This window comes from Leptopilina heterotoma, unplaced genomic scaffold, assembly GCF_015476425.1.
Source record: "Leptopilina heterotoma isolate Lh14 unplaced genomic scaffold, ASM1547642v1 Lhet_183, whole genome shotgun sequence".
In the NCBI taxonomy this organism is placed as follows: domain Eukaryota; kingdom Metazoa; phylum Arthropoda; class Insecta; order Hymenoptera; family Figitidae; genus Leptopilina; species Leptopilina heterotoma.
Genome location: NW_025110901.1, coordinates 496,183 through 519,248, shown reverse-complemented (window position 1 = coordinate 519,248; position 23,066 = coordinate 496,183). Strand labels below are relative to the sequence as shown.

At 24.7% G+C, this 23,066-nt stretch overlaps 2 protein-coding genes and 1 long non-coding RNA gene across 5 annotated transcripts in view; 2 read left to right on the top strand and 1 right to left on the bottom strand.

Moving 5' to 3' along the window:
* The first annotated feature begins 1,222 nt into the window (after window positions 1-1,222).
* On the top strand, window positions 1,223-4,834 carry LOC122500396 (ubiquitin carboxyl-terminal hydrolase-like). The gene is made up of 7 exons (XM_043609309.1): window positions 1,223-1,370; window positions 1,458-1,469; window positions 2,047-2,175; window positions 2,326-2,468; window positions 3,341-3,482; window positions 4,141-4,207; window positions 4,508-4,834. Exons 1-7 carry the CDS (start codon window positions 1,323-1,325, stop codon window positions 4,648-4,650), a joined length of 684 nt encoding a protein of 227 aa, XP_043465244.1. The 5' UTR covers window positions 1,223-1,322; the 3' UTR covers window positions 4,651-4,834.
* Window positions 4,835-4,976: 142 nt separating this feature from the next.
* The window catches only part of LOC122500393 (proton-coupled amino acid transporter 1), a 29,245-nt gene continuing 11,155 nt past the window's right edge, over window positions 4,977-23,066 (bottom strand). The window contains exons 2-11 of one of the 3 annotated variants that reach the window (XM_043609305.1): window positions 18,319-18,407; window positions 14,874-14,990; window positions 12,635-12,785; window positions 11,689-11,819; window positions 6,974-7,058; window positions 6,619-6,891; window positions 6,352-6,527; window positions 6,064-6,102; window positions 5,650-5,822; window positions 4,977-5,471 (exon numbers count right to left, since the gene is read on the bottom strand). In XM_043609305.1, the coding sequence (XP_043465240.1) occupies window positions 5,224-5,471; window positions 5,650-5,822; window positions 6,064-6,102; window positions 6,352-6,527; window positions 6,619-6,891; window positions 6,974-7,058; window positions 11,689-11,819; window positions 12,635-12,785; window positions 14,874-14,990; window positions 18,319-18,407 (1,482 nt within the window). In that variant the 3' untranslated portion in view covers window positions 4,977-5,223. Of the gene's footprint in view, window positions 5,472-5,649; window positions 5,823-6,063; window positions 6,103-6,351; window positions 6,528-6,618; window positions 6,892-6,973; window positions 7,059-11,688; window positions 11,820-12,634; window positions 12,786-14,873; window positions 14,991-15,750; window positions 15,775-18,318; window positions 18,408-23,066 lie in introns of those variants that run through there. The other 2 variants (XM_043609307.1, XM_043609306.1) reach the window with 2 other exon arrangements.
* On the top strand, window positions 7,070-12,536 carry LOC122500397. The gene is made up of 3 exons (XR_006301469.1): window positions 7,070-10,242; window positions 11,289-11,413; window positions 12,346-12,536. It is a non-coding gene; the product is annotated as an uncharacterized LOC122500397 (long non-coding RNA).

Sequence of the window (23,066 nt, the reverse complement as noted above, 5' to 3'; positions counted from 1 at the left end):
GATTTCTGTGAACTGGATATTTTTTTCTATATATCATGTTAATATTTAAATTTATATTCAAAGTGTCTTAAACACGTGTTTCTGGAATAATTCGCATACTTCATTTCAAATTTCATTGAAATTGAGGAAAAATAATTTGAATAATTTTTCAATTTGTTTCGCTGTACTTTTTTTTATGCCACATCATATATTTTTAAGGAAATTGAGATATTGAATTTGTTTCTAATTTTAATCAATTGAGAAAAATTGCACTAAAAAATTAAAATAAATATATCAAATAAATAATACAAAAAAAAAAAATAAATAATATAATAAAAGAATTAAAAAACAAAAAAAATAAAACTTTCGATTCTTTTTCAGACGATTGAAAAAATGAAATGAAGAAAAATTAATAAGACAACTAAAATAATTAAAATAAATATAGAAAAATAAAACAATAGGAATGTGATAAAAATAACAATAAGAAAATAAAAACTTTCGCCTTTTTTTCAATGGATCGAAAACGTCAAGTAATGAAAAATTAATAAGATAACAAAAATAGTTAAAATAATTAATATAAAAAAAATAAAACAATAAAAAAATAATAATAATAGGAAAGTAAAAACTTTCGCCTCTTTCTTAATCAATTAAAAAAATTAAATAAAGAAAAATTAATAAAATAAATAAATTAACTAAAATAAATATAAAAAATAAAATTAATAATATAATTAATAATATAATTAAAAAATGTTTTTTTAAATAAAATCAGTAACAAATACCCAAAAGAAAGAAATAAAAAAATATTCAGTGCGCCTAACACATAGCAATCCAATTTACACTCTTGTAAGCGTATCAAGTTTTTATCATTGATTTTAATGTACCTACAATTTTATTTTTATTTATTTGTCAATTATATTCGACAAATTAGAAAAATATTCATTTTTTTATATTTGTCAAACTGTTTGTAATGATAAATTACATTTATTATTTAAACAAAAAATTGATTTAAAATTTTATTTTTAATTTAACATTATATTTCTTAAATAATTTTACTACTTTACCACCACTTTTTACTGCTTGGTAACTTAATATTTTTTTTCCTATTTTACTAAATGTTTTTAAAAACATTTACATTTTTTTAAATATAAATTTAAATTTTTTCTTTTATGCGCAGAGAGAATATTCTCCGGAAATATTGCGAATAAATTCGAGAATTTTCTCCCCCAGTTTGATAATTTCGATAAATTCTTGAGAAAAGTTACATACGTCGCTTCTGCCGGCTTTGACGACGCTTTTGTTGTGACACAGGAGAAATTGGTGTTTCTAAAAATAAAGAAAAAAAGATGGAAAAGCAAAAAATGTCTTGGGTACCATTAGAATCAAATCCAGAGGTAATTGAATGATTAATTTACTCTAAAATATATTTTTTTTTTGTCGAATATTCAGTGTATTTATCGTTATATTTTCTTTTGTTTTAGGTTATGACAAAGGTGAGTTTTGCGATAAAGAAAATATATTATATGAAATTTTTCTTTCACTACTGACACGCCCTTATTTTTTTTGGTAAGATCTATTTTTTATTTTTGCACCTTACTTTTAATTTACTTTTTTTTGTTATGTTTTTAAAAATTTTATTATTTTCTCTAATTGACAATTTTTATATTATTTGTTTTTATTTTAGGAAATTATTTTATTATAATAGGAAAACATTGTCAGTAAGTTGTTTTTTAGAAAATTTATTTTTTGAAATTTATTTACGTAGCATTTATTAACATTGTTTCTTCTATTGTATTTTTTTCAATTTATTTTTTTTGTTGTATTTTATTTTAGTAATATTTTCTTTATTTATTTCAAAGTAAACAGTATTAATTATTTATTTTATAATATTTTAGTATAAATAATTTTTTTTATTTGTATATTTTATACATACAGTACACTATGAAATTTATGTCATTAGTTTCGTCAGTAATTTTTTTTCTTTTATTGATTAGACACATTTTTATGATAATAAAATATTAAAAATTATTTTTCAGTTAAGAAATATTTAGATATTAATATTATTTTTAGTTGTTCCATAAACTTGGCGTCCCAACAAAATGGAATATCGTCGATGTCTATGGATTAGAACCAGATTTACTGGCCATCCTAACGAAACCAGTTCTTGCCATGATTTTATTGTATCCACTTTCAGACACGGTAGGGAAACATTTTTGGAGAAATTATTAAAATATTTTTCTAAGAAATTTCCCCCCTAAAATCTACATTTCTTTTTATTATAAATACAAATAGATATTTTCTTCTTATAACGCGCTTTATATGGAAATAAAAATATTAATTTTTTTACAGGAGAAAAATCGTGTAACAAAAGAAGATAATGAAACAAATGGCAGTGCAACAATTTCTCCGAATGTTTATTATTTGAAACAATTTATATCAAATGCTTGTGGAACAATTGCTTTAATTCACAGTTTAGCTAATAATGTCGATAAGTGAGTTAATATTATTTATTTTATAAATTTTCTTTTCAAATATTTTCAATTTAAAAAAAAATGGATTGAAAATCATCGAATTGTTGCAAAGAATTTTATTAAAAAATTTGGTAATAATAGAATTCTTTCAAAGAATTTTATTAATTTAGGAAAATAATTGAATTCTCGCAAAGAATTTTATTACAATTTTTAAAAATTGTAATTAAATTCTTTTGAGGAATTTCTTTGAATTTTTTTTAAACTAATGAAGTTTTCTTTAATAATTTTAATTGAAAATTTTGAAAGCAATTGAATTTTATGAAAAAGAATTTTATTAAAATTAAATTGAAAATAATTTAATTCCTGCAAAGAATTTTAGTATTTATAAAAATAGTTTAATTGTTTTGAAGAATTTATTAAAATTTTAGGAAATAATTGAAATTTATGGAAATATTTAAAAATATTTGAATTCATCCGAGAAATTGAATTAAAATTGTTTTGAAAATAATTGAATTCATACAAAGAATTTTACTATATTTATAAAAATAATTGAATTTTTTCGAAGAATTTATTAAAATTTCAGAAAAAATTGAATTTTTTCGAAATGTGTTAACATTTTTTTTAAAAAATTGAATTCTTCCGAGGAATTCAATTAAAATTGTTTTGAAAATCATTGAATTTTTGTAAACATTTTACTATTTAAAAAAATAATTGAATAGTTTAGAAGGATGTGGTAAAATTTTAGAAAATTGAATTAAATTTAAATTTATGATCGTTTAGATTTATTTATTTTTTATGATAATTTGTTAACTGAAATCATTAAAATTTCTGAGGATTTAAAAAAAAAGTTTTTGTTAATTTAAAGAAATTATTTTTTATGTTTTTATTTTTAGGCTCGACTTGCAAGATGGAATGCTAAAATCATTTTTAGAAGAAACTAAAAATTTGTCACCAACTGAACGCGGGGAACGTTTAATGAGCGCTGGGGACATTGCCGACACTCATAAAGAATTTGCAAGAGAAGGTCAAACAGAGGTTGTATGATTTTATACCAATTAGTTAGTAATTAAATTTAATAAGTAATTAAATCCCTAAAAAAAATTTTTTTTTTAAATTAAAAATCGCAAGCAGTAAATAATTTTTTACCATCAGATCAATAAAAGTTGTATTAAAAGTAAAACAAAGACTGGAAAAAAGCGTAAAGACTAAATAATTTTATTTACTGATAAAAGTTGTGCTTAAAAAATTGGTAATTAATATGGAGAAACGCATGAATGAGACAATAATTATCAGGAAGTATCAATTTTTAATATAATAGATAAATAATCTACAATAAAAGTATTATCTTTTTTTTTCTGTTTCATATAATAAAAAAGGGCGATACAATTTTTTCTTTTTTATTATTATAATCTTTTGTCGCTTTGAGCAAAGAAATTATAATGTAATAATAATAATATAATTATTATTATTTAGGAGGTATCTTTTTGTATTCGTTGCCCTATAATAAATTTCGCCTATAAAATATAAAAGTCTATTCTCTTTACGATTTATGACTATAGAATGACTGGATTTGACAGTGAAATTTAAACCACTTTTTTTTGTTCCTTTTTAATAGATTTTGTTATTGTTTTTCTTTATTTTATGTCATTTTCTAGTTTCTAATTTTATTTATTTTATTTATAATATCTTACAGGTTCCTGATGAATCCTATCATCACTTTGTGACATTTGTTGAAAAAGATGGTCACATTTATGAATTGGGTATAAATTTTTCTTTTTAAAAATATCTTTTTTGATATAAAATCTGATTGTACTTGATTTTTGAATTTTTATATACTTTATTTATTTTTATATATACTTTTCAGTTTAATTACTTTCTTTAATTTTACTTTATATTTACAAGTTCAAATTTAATCTTATTTTCGTCCTTTTCTTTTAATTTTCTTTCTTTTATTTCAATTTAATTTAATTTCTTCTTTAATTTTTATTTTTTTTTATTTAATTTTATTTGAAATAAAATTTATTTGAATTAAATGATTTGATTCGTAATAATTTTTACAGACGGACGAAGAGATGGTCCAATAAATCATGGGGTTTCTAGTCCCTCTACATTTTTGGAAGACGCCGCTCGTGTTTGCAAAGAATATATGAAACGAAATCCAGACGAAATGGGTTTCTCAGTTCTTGTACTTACACCAGCTTAAGAAATAAATAAAGAAACAAAAATCTAATCATATATATTAGGTATATATAAAACCGCTGTGCTGTGTGGCTATTGCAATCTCAATGTTACTCGAAAAAAAAGTTTTCTTCGATGTATTTTGCCTTTTTGCAAACTAAAAACTGCGTATTTATAAATTTTATCAATAAAAAAAAGAGAAGTTGTTTTATCATTGTTCCCATAGTCCTTATAATATAAGTTTTTTGTTTTTAATTTTAACATATGTTTTGAATATAATTTCACTGTTTCTTGATTAGAGATTCTGTCACTTCACAATACTTGTTTTTTTCTTTAATATAATAAATTCTATATTTACGTAATGTAGATAATACTATGCACTTAAAAGCTAATAATTTTATATACATGTTTAGTTTACAGAGGCAGCTGAACCTGACCATTTTTTTAAATCAACAAACACTATATATTATTTTAATTTTTAGGTAAAAATTTTCCAACCGAAAAGAAAGCTATGTTCGGATCTAAAAACTAATTTTCAAAGTCGAATTATTGTCAAAATTGTTTTTATGTATGTGGTGAATGATGGAATTTTTTGTTGTCAATCACTTTTACTGAATTGACTGACAATCGCTGTAATACTCTCGTAAGTTCCTGTAGCGAATCCCAAAAGGCCAATTAGCAATATGAATATGTCTTTTGTTATTGTCATTTTATCCAATTTTGGACTCTGCCAGCAGACGACCATTTCGATTATTGGCGGGAAGAGAAGTGCCAATGCTGTACTGCTCACTGCACCGACGAGTGAGATGAAAAGACCCAAATGCGGAATTGCCTCAGCGAGAATGACTGAAAAGAGGTAAGTTTTCGTTTTTCTTTACCGATCAAATTTTAACGTATCTCAGAATCAAGAATCGGTTAATAATCTTCCGAAAAGCTTTTGAAATCTGATTTCAAAATAGTCCAGATTTTGAGATAGAGTAAAAGACTAAAAGTCGAATTAATAGGAACAGAAAGAATTACTTACAAGTTAAGAAACAACAACTTGACCTGAAGAGAATTTCGCTAGCAACCGGATACTGAAATGGACCATATTGTTCGAGAATTTTCGGCCAGATTATAGCAATTGGCACATAGAATTGCAAGGCGTAGGTCAACACAATACTGAGTGAAATTGCCAATTTTATGCATTGAGGTAATCTGCAAAAAATATACAATAATTTAGTAAATTTTCCTTCTTTTAAATCCTAAACACATCAGCAAAATCAGAATCACAATATCTAAAACACTAAAATCATGCTCAATTTGTTTTGCGTTAAATTGAAAACTCAGTCGTGAATTGCAGTTGTAAGTGCAACTTTTCCATTTCCTCTCTTATTGTCATGTCGGAAAAAATTTCAAGTTTAACTCATGCAACTTTTCTGTAAATTATTATATTGACCTTGTATGGACGAAATTATCTGTATCATCTCCTTGCCCCCTTTATTGTACAAGCAAAAAATTACAATCAATGAAAGTAAAGTTCAAGAGAAAATTCATTTTATTTGGATCTGGTGATTACCTACTTCTGTTTCTGTTTCTTTAATTACCATAGAGAAAAATACCAAAGTTGAGGACAGAAGTAGGTAGAAGTTACTAAATCCCCGATCCAAGATTTTTTTTGACTAATAATTTTTCTTCTTTTACAGTGAAACTAATATCGGTGAAATTCAATAGTAAAATTACTTACGGTCCAGATTCGAGATTCAAGGTGACTGAGCCCTTAACTGTGTCCCCGTACTTCAAGTAACCGAGGAATCCCATTGAGACAAACATTACACCAACGAACACCATTCCCACGTTCAAGACTCCAAGAGTTTTGTTGAAATTTCTTGGTTTTTTCATTTCGTTTTTTAAAGGTAATACCTGTTGGTTTTAATTCATTTTATTTATCAATTGCAGCGAAAAATTAAAGCATATAGTTCTGGAAAATAAGGAACAAAATTAGAGACTTTACCAGAGTAATGCCTTCGAAGGAGTAGATCACAGTGCCGAAAAATAGAGGAATGGCTTTCCAGTCTGCAACATATCTTCTTTCACTGATTGGAGGTAGATCGTGGGACATAATGTACATTGTGGCCATATAGCCGGAGAGAACGAGAAAATTCGCCACTGAAGAAACTGGCACCAGGTACTTGAGATTTCGAATCCAAGTACTCAAAATTATTGGTATGAGAATAATAGCCATGTGAAGATTGACACTCAACTCCCATCCGTAAACGTCAAGTACCTTAGAGAGGAAGAAGATAACAAGGTAAAATTTCATTTTTATTTACTACTTATTAGTTTACGTGAAAGTCAAATTTTCTTACCTGTTTCATATTTGTGGATATAAAGACAAAATAGACACAGCAGAATCCGAGTTGCGTAACACATAGAAAGACATTAACTAATTTTCTGTAAAGACAAAATAATTATACTTTAAAGTAACATTGTAATGTGATTGATTTTGTTAAATTGGTGATTTAGTGGAGTATGCTTAGATAATTATTTACAGGGTGGATAATGATGATACTGTGAATATTCCAGGTTTTGGTTAGTTTAGGAGTGGTTTCAATTAGCCAAACCTAGAAGTCGACTACTATGCTAATGTTGGTTTCAATTAGTAGCCACTTTTTGGGTGAAACCAAATTTAAAGTGTTCGGAAACTGGGACATTGCCCTAAGGATGTCACAAGGAGCAACAAGGAGAATCATCCATCAACCAACACAAGCCTACTGGAGGATAAAAAAGAAGCCAATGGACAAGAAGTCGATCGGAAGGAAGATGTTCAGCCAATGACCGGAAGGATGTCAACAAGGAGAACCTAATAACCTCGAAAGCGTCTTGATTCCCAGAAAGGTAATTCATAATTTTTAACTAATATTTGTTTCAATTAGTAGCCACTATTCGGGTGGAACTAAATTTAAAGTGTTCAGAAACAAAAAGACATCCAAAGAGCAATTTATAAATTTAAAATTATTTGCTTAGGTGTACCATCTACTCCCAACATGAGGCGTCAATTTTGTCGTATGCTTTTGGAAGACAAGGCAGAGCATGCAGACATGTTTGAAGAGGTCTGCAAGATTAAGTTCAGCAAACTTCCATAAGATAACCATTAAGGATGATTTTGTGCATGATATTCATCCTGACATCCATGTCAACCTTACTACCAAGAGAGGAATGTCAAGAGAATAAGCGCAATAACAAAGAAGAGTTAGTACTTCTACGATTGGATCCTAGATTATCTCATCAGTGTGTTAGTTCAACTACGGTGTGTTCATCAATATCGAAGTCATCTCTAAACAAAGATGACAAAATGAATGACTTAAGTTCTGGAGTCTCAGAAAAGAAGTAGAAGCACTTGCAGTTCCAGGATGTCGAAGTAACCAAAAATAGTGGAAATTGTAGAAGAAGTTTCCACAGCAACTGTTATGAAAGGTAAGCCGAATCAGAAATGGAAGTAGATGAGTTGTGAATCGACTGAGATCGTAAAGTTTCTTTACGTTTGTAGTGCTAGTCGCCGATAAGAAGCAGAAGTCCTTCAAGCAGTCAGAAGTCATCTACAAACAAAATTATCAAAATGAAAGAAGAAACGACAAAGAAAGAATATTCTTGGAAAGAAACAGAAGGCCGAAGTCTAATCGAGTGCAGATCGTCGTTGGATGAGGAATAACGGTTCACCGAGAAGATCGGGGGACAAGCAGTTGCAGGAAACATGCTAGTCTATCCAGTGTGAGTTCATCAATATTACTCCTTTAAAGACGACGTCTTCAAGCAGAAGTCGTATGGACCTCAGTTTTACAGTATCAAAAAAGAAGTAGATGCCCTTACAGTTCCGGGATGGCAGAGTAACCAAAAAAGTGGAATCGTGGCGTTCTAGAAAAAGATTGGAAATACAGCAACAGTTATGAAAGGTAGCCGAATCAGAAAAGACAGTAGAGGGTGAGTAGTAAATTGACTGAGATATGCAGTTTAGTCTAGTCTAGGGATATTTTTAAAAAACACCAATTTTGTATGTTTAGTTCAGACATAAATTCGAATTAACAATATAATTTTTTTTCATTTCATACAGTTCCTTCATTGCGTTGCGTGTTTCGAGAAGTTTTTATAAATAACGTCATATACTTCGAAAGAAGTATTGAAGACTAGCCAACTGCCTGTAGTAGTTATCCTCGATCAAGTGCACAAAGGACAACAAAATACCAGGGAAACCAATGGAACGAAGCCTAGTGGAGGAAGAAGAATCAGCCAATGGACAAGAAGTCAACTGAAAGGGCGAAGAAGTTCAGCCATGCAGTACAAGCCTTCTGGAGGAGGAGGAAGAAGCCAATGGACAAAAATACAAAGTCGATCAGAAGGAAGAAAAAGTTTAGCCAATGGCCGGAAGGATGTCGACAAGGAGCAGATAGGAGAACCATTTAACATAACCTCCAAAGCGTCTTGACACCCAGAAAGGTAAATATTCTTAACCAATTAAACTTTCTTTTGCTTAAAACAAATTTTAATTTTTTTTGTTTGGCAACATTTTAGAGGAACATTACCATATCCTGTCCGGACAATATCGATGAGTTAGCCGATTTTCACAAGGTTGAGTGCCGCCAAGCAGACCACCAAGTTAATGCTACTGCTTCAAAAAGGATGAGACGAATCCTAAGACGGACAGAAATTGGAACACTTGTTTGAATACTAATCCCCTCCGATGGATGTCTACCTTGTCGTGGTGGAGGGGCTTTTCACCAAGAGACATCCGAAGAGAAAGAGTTGAATCATTAAATTCAAATTTGCATCAAATCAAAAGCTGCATTGATTCGAGGGGTGTATTATGTTCAGTCAGAACATAGGAGCTACCATCTCTGTCCCGAATAACAAAGAATCGTGGACAGTAACTGAATCTACAATTCGGATGTGTGTTTCAAGTGCGTGGTTCTTAAGAAAAAGTAGAAGAAGAAGAAAATATCCAATGATTCTAGGCTTAGCCAACTGTCAGAACAACCAAGAAGAAAAGTTGAAGACAAGAAAAAAAGTAAAGTGCGTGAATCTTTAGTGTCTTCAAGAAGTTGGTAGCCGAAGGATGTCGGCAAGGATGAGAGTAGCCGCAGCCGTGCAATATAACCTCAAAATGGACAAATCGAATGTGTTCGTCAACTTTAAGTGCGGAAATACTTTTCACAGGTGCATAGTGTGAAAAGAACCTCAACCGCTTCTTGAGCAAAAAAAATTCAACCACAGCACCGAAAGTGAAGTTTGCTGTGTTTTTAGTAACCAAAGAAGACTTTTGCTCAAACAAAGAAGAATAGCGGCATCGTTGCACAAAGGCAAACAATCACAAGGGAACCAATGGAACGAAGCCGAGTGTAGAAAGAAGAATCAGCCAATGGACAAGAAGTCAGGGACGAAAGAAGTCAGCCGGAAGGATGTCACAAGGAGAACCATTCAACAACCAACACAAGTGTAATGAAGAAAGGAGAAGAAGCCAACGGACAAGCAGTCGATCGGAAGGAAGAAAAAGTTCATAGCCAATAGCCGGAAGGATGTCGACAAGGGGAAACAAGGAAAAACATAACCTCGAAAGCGTCTTGGTGTCTTGACTCCCAGAAAGGTAATTAATAATTTTTAATACTAATTCTTAACTAGTTCAACTCCTTGCTTTCTTTTGCTTAAAACAAAATTTTAATTTTGTCAGTAATTTATTTTTTGAATTTCTATATAAATTTTTTAATTTAAATTTAATTTTCCAATGTTAATCAGTTTCACATTTTTAAAAAACTTGCAATTACAAATATTGAAAATAATTTTTCTTGACATTTCGAAATGTTTTGTCAATAATTTGCTAAAAGTTAAAAAAAACATGTCGCCGCACGTGTTGAGGTTAACAATTAACAACAGAGAAATGTCAATAGTTGCCGCAGTTATTTATGAAATAGTTTAAGTAAATTTTCTAAAAATATTAAAATTAATATATTTGTTTGCTAAAATAAATATGAGACACTTTGCTATTCATATAGGAAGTAATTCGTTATATTATTTGTGCTTATACGATATATATTGTGAGTCATGAAAAATAATTTACTGTCTATATTTGAGCCATTGAAGAAACTTTAGATGCACAATATTTTATTGAGGAAGTTGATCATTTTGGCAAAAGTGTTGTCTCTCAGATTTTAAACATTTTTCTTTTTAAGTCAATTTTATGACTCGTAGATTCTGGGTACTTCTTTTCAGAATTGAATAATGCTTTAATTTTGAAAATTTCTAGAAATGTCGTAAACGTTGCGGGAATGAAAATTTTCAATGTTTAGTTAATTGTGCAAAAATTTGTGTTTAAATTAGAATTTTCATTTATAAATATTTTTTAATATTCTTACTTGTTATATTACCTTTCTGTAAATTATTTTTTTCTTTTTATGATAAATTCTTTCTTCAATTATAAATATTTTATATTGATCATTAGAAAATTATACAAATATTATTTATTGATTAAAAAAAACTATTTCTATATCAATATTTGAATTTAAAAATTTAATTTTATTAAAAAATGGCAATAAACTCATAGAAACGAAAGCAAACTTTAATAATTAATGGATAAAATATTTCACTAGTTTGTCATCTTGAGAAATTAATGTCTCAATCTTTCTTTCTTTACAGTGTGGAAAAATACTGGCGATTATCATTTTATTGAATCAGACATCCATTCGAATCAATGACTTTTCTTCGAGAATGATTCCGTGACATTGGCATACTAATGACATATTATCAGAAAATGGAAAAAGGTATTTGCAAAACGTGTTTCTTTTTATCATACAGTAGTTAATTATTATATTAACCGACGCGGTGCTTCAAAAAAGTTATTTCTTATTATATATGGCGAACATAGAATCACATCCCTTTTTTTGCATTATATTTATTTCAATAATTTTAATTGAGTGAAGTATAATTGATTTTCGATTAAAAAGTAAACAGAAGCAATTAAAAAGCGAAATTTTTTTTTGAAACTTTGATGAACTATAAATGATAAATATTGCATTTAATAATTGTTGAAATTTACCTCATGAAAACGGAATACTTCCTCAATGGAATAGGACCTGTTGCAAAACATAATTCTACCGTTCCAGCAAAACCGGGTTGTGTTGTAATTGAATCTCCCAGTCTTCTAGTTACTTCTTCATTGCATTTCAACTGTAAAAATGCTCAATTAGAAAATCTTGAAACATCAAATTATTCAATTGAAGCTTCAATATCGCGCCTCCATCAAAATAATTTTTTATGGGCTACTTAATAAAAAGATACAATTATGTTTTCTTTTTTTTTCGAATCTCTCCTTTCGACTCGAAGTTGAAGTCCTGAAGAAGTTGATTCTTTTCGACTAAAACGATTTTTTGTAGTAAAATTTAGTGTATTTTTTTACTACTTACTTTTTTTTAAAAATTAATTAAAGAGCGCAAGAAATGTGCAACAATATTTTTGTTAAAATATAAATAAAAATCTTTGCGATTTTTCAGTAAATATACTTGTTGAAAAATTTTTCTCGTTGATCAACAAAAATGTGGACTTCAACTTGGTCACTTCGACACACGAGTTTTGACTCCAAAAATAGAAATAAAATTTGCCACTCAGATGTCCCTGTTTTCTTTTCAAAATACAAACGCGAAATTATTTTCTCTTTCATTTTACGATAATTGAATCTGTTTTTGTTTTATTTCAGAACGTGATTGAAGAACGATACTGTGAGGATGGAAAATCGAAGTGAAATGTGATTAGTGAAAACCGAAGGATATTACTTGTGATTACGATTTTTGGAAAAGTTTCCGAACTTAAAAAGTGGATAAAGAAAAAAGTTTTATTGAACCCAGGGTCCAGTGAGTGACGATTGTTAATTTTATTTGATAGTACTGTCAATAGTACCTACTTCTGGAGATTATTGGCATAACGCCACCCGAAGTTGCAATTGTTAAGATGAACGGGTGCGATGCATTACGAGGCAGTCTACGTACAAGAATATGTTGCGCGTGAACGCAGATGATTCCAAGAAAGATCGTGAGTGGTGGTGCAAGCAACAATCCAGCATTTTTGAACGCATCGCCCAGTGCAAAGATTCCCGAACCGACGTTACCTTTGAACAGGTGCATCATCGTTTCCAAGTACCTAAAATTATTCTTTTTATTATTTAGTTTTTTAAGGCATTAATCGGACTCATGAATATTCGAGAAAATTTTAATTTCGTTTCATTTTTCTAATAGATTTTTTCTTTATAATTCTTCTTTACTAATTATTTCAATAACTAGCAAATGAATCAATTTTTGAATGATTATAGATTCAAAATTTAAAGATTTCACTTATTAAAAACATAATATTAAATATTCTTGTTTATTATTCGAAAATTTTAATAAAATTTTTGCCAGAATTTCATTATTCTCATAAATAATAAAATATTTTCAATACAATTTTAACTATTTAACTATTTTTAAAAATATTAATTAAATTCAATTATTTTCGACAATTTTGTTGAAATTCTTTTTAAAAAAATTCTTTTTAATATTTTAAAAAAAATTCCTTTAAAAAAATTCAATAATTTTTCAAAAATTCAGATAAAATTTTTCGAAACAATAAAATTATCTTTATGAATTGTAAACTCCTCCGCAAGAATTCAATTATTTTCATAAATAAGATAATTCTTCATAAGATAAAAATATTTTCATAAATAATAAAATACTCCAAAGGAATTCAATTATTTTCAATATAAGTAATTTTAATAATATTTACCGAAAGAATACAATTATTTTTAAAAATATTATTTAAATTCAATTGTTTTTAAGAGTTTTAATAAGAATTCAATTATGTTCAACGATTCTGCTAAAATAAATAATAAAATTCTTCTGAGAAATTCTATTATTTTCAATACAATTTTAATAAAATTTCTAAAAAAAAATTCAATTATAATCAAGATAATTTTAATAAAATTTCTCTAGCAGGTTTAATTATTTTTAAAATATTAATTAAATGCGATTATTTTCAAGAATTTTAATATAAATTCAATTATTTTCGACAATTTTGATGAAATTCTTTTTAAAAAAATTATTTTCCATATTTTTAATAAAATTCCTTTAAAAAATTCAATTATTTTTCAAAAATTCAGATAAAATTCTTCGCAACAATTCAATTAACTTTATGAATTGTAAAATCCTCCGCAAGAATTCAATTATTTTCATAAATAAGATAATTCTTCATAAGATAAAAATATTTTCATAAATAATAAAATACTCCAAAGGAATTCAATTATTTTCAATATAATTTTAATAAAATTTCTCTAACTGGTTCAATTATCTTTAAAAATTGTGATAAAATTTTTATAAACAATTCAATTGTTCTCAAAAGTTTTTAAAAAAATTCTTTTTTAAATTTCAATTATTTTCAAAATTTTAATATTTTTACGAAATTTAATGAAATTCTTGCAAAAAAATTTATCGAAATTATTGAAAAGATTTTTTATCTAAACTTTTGAGAATAATTGGATTCTTTCAAAAAATTTTCTTTCTACAATTTTTAAAAACAATTAAATTTCTTCGAGAAATTTTATTAAAATTGCAATGAAAATAAATGAATATTCTTGAGAAGAATTTAATTTTTTATAAAAGTAGTTAAATTCTTTCGATAAATTTTATTGAACATTTTTTAAAATAATTTAATACTTTCGTGTTTATTATAGGATTAAAAATTATTACAATTACTGTGGAGAATTTATTATTTTTGAATATAATTGACTTCCTTAAAAATTTATTATTTATAAAAATAATTGAATTGTATCGAAGAATTTTATTAAAATTTTTGAAAGTATGTAAACAATAATAATTAATTATGTAGGAATTGAATCTTTTAAATTTTGAATCAGAAAATATTTAAAAGTTGAAGTTAATATTTGAAAATAAAAAATTCTGTAATTTTGCATAATAATATAATAAATTTAGTAACGTGTTTCGCGCTCATAACATTTGCTATTATAAAATATAAATATAAATTATTATTGTTACTATAATTAATAATAATAATAATAAAGAATGTCCATGGGTCCTGGTATTTTAAACATTATTTGAAGTGTATAAACTTCAAAATTTATTTTAAGAATATTTATGATTTAAGAAAAAGTCGTTAGTTTTTTTTCATTTTCGAGTTACTTTATCTCTGCGCTAATTTGAAATTAGTGAAAAGTAATTGGTAATTAGAAATGACACTCACGAGGTTGGATGATGCGAGCCCATTCCGTGGCCATCGTCACCTTGTTTTTCGTTAATCCCCTTCTCCATCGATAGTATCGGATCTTTTGATTGAAAGGCTCCATAGGTTGTCCCATTCCTTTAAAGAAAAAATCGCTTGCAATTGAAAGAAAAAAAGACAAACAAAAGAAAAAAGAAGTAATGAGCAAGAAAAATAAGAACGAACTTAAGACTATCAAGCTTGCAATTTGATTAAGTAAATACTGATAATAAACATTGCGATTTACACACGACTTAATGTGTCAATGTTTTGAAAATATGGACAATTATGTATAAAATATACCTATATTATATTAAATATATTTTTAATAATTATTATTATATTAAATAATTTTGAATTAATATAATTATATTTAACTCGGAGACAACTATATTTTTTATTTGTTTCAAATAAATTTTATTTGGTTTAAATAATTAGTTTAAATAAATTATATTTGGTTTAAATAATTTGTTTAAATAAATTATATTTGGTTTAAATAATTTGTTTAAATAAATTATATTTGGTTTAAATAATTTGTTTAAATAAATTATGTTTGGTTAAAATAATTTGTTTAAATAAATTATAATTATTAATATAATATAAATAATTTTATACATATTATCCAGTAATTATTTTTTTTTAAATTTAAGACATTTTCTATTTTTTTTTTTATTAATTTAGAAAAAAAAGTTTATTCTCGTCTGAAAGGAACATTTATTTTTATTTATTTGTAACAATTTTTTGCCAGTTTAAAGAAAAAATTGAAAAATATAATATTTTGATTATTTGGAAAAAAAAATTGATTGAATAGAAACGATGATGATTTGAGAAAATGTATAGAGAAAAATTATAAACTCACATTGCTTTTATATAGACTTCGAGTCATATCTCAGTGCAGAATGTTTTACCAAACTGACGATTTGGTTATAAATAGTGAATTTTTATTACTATCATCTCGAATGCAATGAAAAATGAGTGCAATTTCAACTCATAATGTGAAATCGTAAATTCAGTTATTATGCTTTAAAGATAAATTTACGGCCGATATATTCTTTTTTCTCCTCTTTAATTTTCATGTTAAATTTTTATTTAATTGATGTAAATTTTTTTTATATTTTGTTAAATTTTTTCTTCTACTCTTTTGTAATATCTACTTTATTCTAAAATTATTTTTTTGGATTATAATTTTTTTTTTTAATGTTTTGGCTAAGAAAAATAATTAATTGTTGTTTTTTGTTGATTAATTAATATGATAATTGAAAAGAATTGATTAATTTTTTAATTAAAAAATTAAAAATGGTAGCTTTATTATAATTAGTATAAATTAGGTATTTTATTAAGTTTTAACTTTAATTTTTCCCAAGTTAAATAGTAGGTACTATATTTCATTAGAACTTTAGATAATTAGAGAAATAGTTGAATATAATTTTATTTAATTAGCATTTTAATCAAATCGTATTTTGGTTAGTTAGTATTTTAAGTAGTTAAAATATTAGTTGATTAGTTCTTTGTTAAAATTAAATTAAATTAAAATTAAAATAAATAATAATAAAAATACTTTAATTAGTTAAAATATTAATTGATTAGTTCTTTGTTAATATTAAATTAAAATTAAAATTCTTTGCAGAAATTCAATTACATATGTTCAAAATTTTTTAAAAATTATATCGTCAAAATTTCAATTATTTTTAGAAATAATAAAATTCTTCTTCGAAATTCAATTATTTTCACAAATTTTAATAAAATTCTTGAACAAAATTTCAATTATTTTCAAAAAATTTCCTCAATTCAATGATTTTTAATATTTTTGCTATTTTAATAAAATTTTCCAAAAAAATTCAATTATTTAAAAAATGTTTAATAAAATTCAACGCAAACATTTAATTATTTCCATAAAATAATAAAAATTTCACAGGAATTCAATTATTTACAAATTTTTTATAGATTTCTTCTAAATAATAAAATTCAATTATTTTCATAAATAATAATATTTTTACAGAGATTCAATTATTTTCGTAAATAAAATTCTTTTTAGGAATTCAATTATTTTTAAAAATATAATAAAACTCAATGCTGAATTTTAATACAATTTTAATTGGATCCTAGAAAAATGTAATTATTCTTAAAACTTTTATTAAAATTCGTCGAAATAATTCAATTATTTAAAAATTTGTTGATAAAATTCTTTATGAATTTCAATTATTAAATAAATTATTTTTTTTTATTTAAATAATTGAATTAAAATAAATTTCACTTCAAATTTTAGATAAAAATTGAATATTAAAATCATTATAATGTGAATTTTTAGAAAAAATTGAATTTTGAAAAAGTTTCATATTAAAATTTTTTTTAATTTTAATTTCTTATACTTTTAACTAACAATTCTGTAAAAGAATTAATTTTTCTGAAAAAGTTTGTTTCAATTTTACTTAAAATTATTTTTTTGATAGTTTTATTTTCTAATCTATTTAATTGAAGAATTTCCGAATAATTGAAATTTTGTAATACTAAAATTGAATTGTAAACAAATGAATTTAAAAATTCTCAAAGAACTTTTTTAAAAATTATTAAAAATAATGGATTTATAGAAGAATTTTAGTTGAAAACACTTTAAAAAAATTTAATTTTTGGAGAAATTACAAAATATTGCAGAAATTCAATTATTTAATATATTAAATATTAATATTAATATTAATAATTATATTAAATAAATGAATTCTAGTAAAATACTTTTTACTGATTACTGAGTAATTTACATTTTATTGTAATGCGAAATAATTTATTGACTTAGAAGAATAAAGGAGATAAAAAAATTCTATTAAATTCCTATCAGATTAACTATATTGTTGTTAAATGCTTATATTGAGTAAAATTTATTGCAAACGATTAGAGGGATATTCAAAGTGGCATTATAAACATTAAAATAGATAGACATTTAAAATATAAAGAAATAAAACATTCTCATTTGGCAAAAGGCCATCATCACTGATAGAATATTATTTATTTTTAACGATTCTGTAATAAACAAGGTTCTTCCAATTTTTTCTCTTTGAGCGCGTGATTGTTTTTTTTCTTCTTAAAGAAATTTTCTAAATTTTAATTTTTTCTAATCTTTACATGAAGTTCACTGACTTGTTATTATGTGGAATTTTTAATATTTTTGTTCTTTTTGTTTAATTTTTTTTTAGTATTTATTCGCACACTGTTGATAAAGGTGGAGATGTTGATTTTTATTTATTTATCACTTATGTCAGAAATAGTGACTATGTCATATATGAGAAAAGAACTTGTTTTCATTGATATGAAAAAATAAAAATTTCTTTCGTTGTTGAATTTTTGTTGAGAAAAAAAAAGGTTTCGACGTGATACTAATTTTAAACATTTGTCCATTTATGTGCAATATGTGTCTTCTTCTTTTTTTGCTTACCCTGATAGTACGTCATTTTTAAACATTGTTTCATTGCCCTTGGAATTTTTTTCTGGAGAAGGTCTTGATGATTTCGTGTGCAATTCCATCTAAAATGATATAAAAAATATTTACGTTATTTTTTTTATAATAAAAGAAGGGAGAAAGAATTAGAAAGATAACAATACAAATCTAATTGTTAATTAACTATTCATTTTATTAATTTAATTAATTTAATTAATTTTCTTAAATTTTTTAATTCGTTTTAATAAAAACAAATTTGGATAATTCATTTCATTAAATTTAATAATTAATTAATATATGCTTAAATTAAAATAATGATTATGAATTAAATTATGTAAATTGTATTAAAATATGAATGGAATTTTAGAAAACGTATTATTAATCTTTAAGGAAGAGTTGAAATCTCATTCAATTTTAAAGTACGTGACTCGACGTGAGTTACTCGTTTTATCAAAGATTATGATGCGTTTTCTGCATCATTATCACATAGAGATATCATTTTCAAATGATAATTTGAGAGAATAAAATGTACTATTAATCAAAACACGTCACACATTTGTGAAACAATATTTATTTTCTTTTTTAAAAATAAATTTAAAAAAGAAAGGAATAAACAAACCATTTTCCATTTATAAAGATAAATAATGACATTTGTAAATTTATTGTTGTCTACAATATAAACGGATCATTGCACTGTTGATGTTATAAACAATGGGAATGTAATAGATTATTTTTAGAATTGACACACTGAACTTGTTCTATTTTTGGAAAATTGGTTTTGTATTTTAAAAAGAGAAAATAAATTTATTTTTTTCTCAATTTAGAAGAAAAAGTTGAAGAACTAAAATTAACTTTTAGTGAGAAATAATTACAAGATCTATAGATTCAATTATTTCTTCCTTTTTTTCTGTTGATAACATTTTTTTTTCTTTTTTTATTGAATTTTTAATTAATAATTGTTTCGTGAGGAGGGAGATTGTTTGTTTTTTTTGCGTGCGACACTAGTCAATAGAAAATACACGTGAACTATTGGGATGGGTTGAGAGAAAAGAAATTGGCATGCAAAAATAGTGACACGTGTATCTATGCCGAAAATAGTCACGTGATAAATGAGATGAGCACAGTGCACTGCATTCCAATCTGAGTCTTATTTCGGCATAATGACATTTTTTTTTTGTTTTTTTTTGTTTCTATAATTATTAAAAATGTGATTATTTTGGCAATATTTTGGTATTTTTGGTATTTATCAGGTGATTATTTTTTTTAACGTAAACTTTAACGTAAAATATAGTGAATGAATTATATTTGAAATGTTTAGTAGAGACGGTAATAATATATTGCATTTCTGGTCGGATTTTGAAAGTTTGTTGAAGGATTGTGTAAATTTTTGACGGTGAATTAGTTAATTAATTAAAATTAAGATTTGTATTCATTTTATTTTACTTTTCTTTAATATAATTTTTCTTATTAATTTATTGGAGGGTGACAGTGGTGGGATTTTTCTTTTTAGTTAAAGTTTTATTCTCTAGGGAATAAAATTAAATGAAGAAAGTGTTAGCAATGAAAATACGCAATAATAATAATTAGCAGTTATTCAAAATATTAGTAATTCATTACATAATAATTATTAGTATTTTTTATTAATAGTATTATTAGCAATTAATAATTAATTAAAATGAAAATGTTATTTATGTTTAAAAATTCAATTAATAATTGATTAATTCATAATTACAATTTATTGGCATTTGTTTATTCATTAGATTAAAGGAGCAAAGCTCTTTAATTTATTAATACATTTTTTTTATTATTCGTAATTAATTATACTTCATAGGCATTTATTTATTTGTTTGTTAAAATAAAGAAGCAGTGCCCTTTAAATTGTTAATAATTTTATAAATATTATTATTATCGCCAGTAATTGATTACAAGTTAAAATACTGTTAATAATTAATTAGAAATTATAATAATATTAGTAATTAATTGCAAATTATGTAAATAATTATAGTAATTAGTTGCTAATTATAAATATTATTAGTAATTAATGATAAATTAATTTATTATTAGTAATTTTAATTACAAGTTAATTTATAATTTTTAATTAATTACAAATTAATCTATTAACATTATTAATCTTATAGAATACAACACTTCATAAATTAATTAATTTAATTTCTTAATTTTCAATTTGTAAATTTACTTTATTATCGACACGCATTTGTTTTCTTTTTTCCGATTAAATTAAATTTTATTTTTTAATTTGCAATGTTCAGGGAAGTTTTCCAAAAAACAAACAAATTTGCAAAAAAAAAAAAACGATAAAAATACAATTTGCTTTAAAAACAATAAAAATTACAATTTTACCAAAAAATTGATTTAGGAAATAGTAAAATACAAAAAGTAAATTATTTTGTAAAAATATCCATTTTTTTGTAATTAAAAAACAAAATTTATGGCCTTGAGTGAAAATTTCCTGGGACATTATATTTCTCACGATGGCTTAAATTTGCTTTGAGAAATGAACAAAAGAGAAGAATAATTGTTTGATTGGTCTTAGTTGAAAGTCAAGCATTATCTTGCAATCAGGTCTTAAATGAATCTATCGCAATTTCGTTGTCACCTTTTGATTTCATGAACTTTTATAGTGGAAGAGGGGGGAGAAGGAGGGGGATTTTTTTTTATGAAACCGTATTAAATTTTTCTTTTCTTCTTGTTTCTTTCTTTCTTTCTTTCTTTTAATTTCTGAATGCGCATTTTGACGATCTAATGCCGCGAAAGGTCAACGAAGTCGATATTGCCAACTACTTAATTTATTTATAGCACTTTGTCAATTGCAGTGGTCAAGTTTTTTTTTATCTCTCGTTCCTGTGTGTAATCACTTCTCGTTTAGTATTCATTGTAATAATATATTTATATATTGAAAAATTCTGATAGGTAAATTTTTGTCGCTAGCATCTTTTCTTCAAATGGTATATTTTGAATATTGAAATTTTTTGTTCGTTATTCATAATTATAGGCATAATTATAATTATTACTTATGTATAAGGAAAGATATAAGGAAAATTGATAGTGTTGCTATTGTAAATTTTTATATTTTTTTTAAAGAAAAATTAAATTGTCTCTGGATTTCTGAACTATTAAAATTAACGAAATATTTTTTTTGCTGTAGATATTTTCGAAAATTACCGATTGCAAAAAAGATAGAAAAGGAATTAGAATATTTTAAAACTTTGTAAATTAATTGTTAAGTGCGTGACGCAATGTAATTGTAATGAAATTTAAATTTGAAGAGAAAATAAAATAAATTAAATTTGAAAATTCGTAACTTTAGGGACGTAAATTGAAAAGGGAATATTTGTTGAATATAAACATTGAAAAAAATTTATTTGAATGAAGTGATTGATTATTTGTCTATATTGACATATAAATATTTACTTGAACCAAATAATTTTTATTTAAATCAAATAAATTATATTTGAAAGGATAATTTCAGTATTCGAAGCAAATAGCATTTGAGTTAGATAAAAATTATTTGCCGCAAATAAATATTTACTTGAATCAAATAATAATCAATCAAATAAATAATTAATTAATTATTATTTCAGTTTTTGAAGCAAATAGCATTTGACTTAGATAAAAATTATTTGCCACAAATAAATATTTATTTATTTATTTAAGTAATAATCAAATATTATTTGATTTACTTGAATCAAATATTATTTGATTTACTTGAATCAAATAATATTTACTTGAATCAAATAATAATTATTTGAATTAAATAATAATTATTTGAATAAAATTAATAATTGTATTCGAAACCAATAATTTTAGTTCTTGAAGCAAATAGCATTTGACTTATATAAAAATTATTTGTCACAACTAAATATTTATTTGAATCAAATAAATTATATTCGAATATTTATACTTGATTCAAATAATTTTTATTTAAATATTTACTTGATTCAAATAATTTTTATTTAAATCAAATAAACTGTGTTCTAAAGAATAATTTCAGTATTTAAAGCAAATAGCATTTGACACAAATAAAAATTATTTCATTAAAAAAATTATTTATTTCTTAATCGACAAGTAATCGTTTGTTTGAATTAAATAACTTTTTTCAGTGAAGAATATTTAGTAAAAGTTTCTCTTCAACTCAAATAGTGATATTATTGTTTTGTTAATAAAGAAGAAAGGCAAATATTTTTATTTAGAACTTATTAATTACTTTTATTCTTAAATTTGAATTTGAATTTTTTAATACTGAATTGAATTCTAATTTTGAAACTTGAATTTCCAGTTTGAATTTTTAATAAAAATTTGATACTTTGAAATTCTTTGAATTCGATGAATAGATACGTTTAATTTTGTTTTCTTTATTTATTTTTTTTCTTTTTTAGGGAAGTTGGAAATTTTTGCAAAATTTTATCTATATATTTTTTTGAGCAAAAGCAAGAACTCTATGAGCTGCTAAGTGTTGAGCCAGTAACGCTAACTTTAGATCTTAGAGCGACGCCAAAATTTTTTACTTTTTTGAGTTCGACGAACGAGTTTGTGCCACAATTCCGAATGCTTTTAGTTCTAAATTATGCCCCCTGTCCATTTTAAATCTTTCTGTTTCTTGTGTCAATTGTCTCAATTTTGAAGGAAAATTAATGAGCAAAACTTGCTTTAATTACCTTTTATTTATTTTATATTTACATTTTTTTAATAAACAGAGAAAAAGTAAATTATTATTTTTTTTTATA

Bases quoted from the DNA above. Each gene is read 5' to 3' on its own strand.
- LOC122500396 (XM_043609309.1), top strand. From the start codon at position 1,323: ATGGAAAAGCAAAAAATGTCTTGGGTACCATTAGAATCAAATCCAGAG. The intron at 3,483-4,140 runs GTTGTATGATTT...AATATCTTACAG, and splicing joins CAAGAGAAGGTCAAACAGAG to GTTCCTGATGAATCCTATCA. The intron at 4,208-4,507 runs GTATAAATTTTT...TAATTTTTACAG, and splicing joins TGGTCACATTTATGAATTGG to ACGGACGAAGAGATGGTCCA.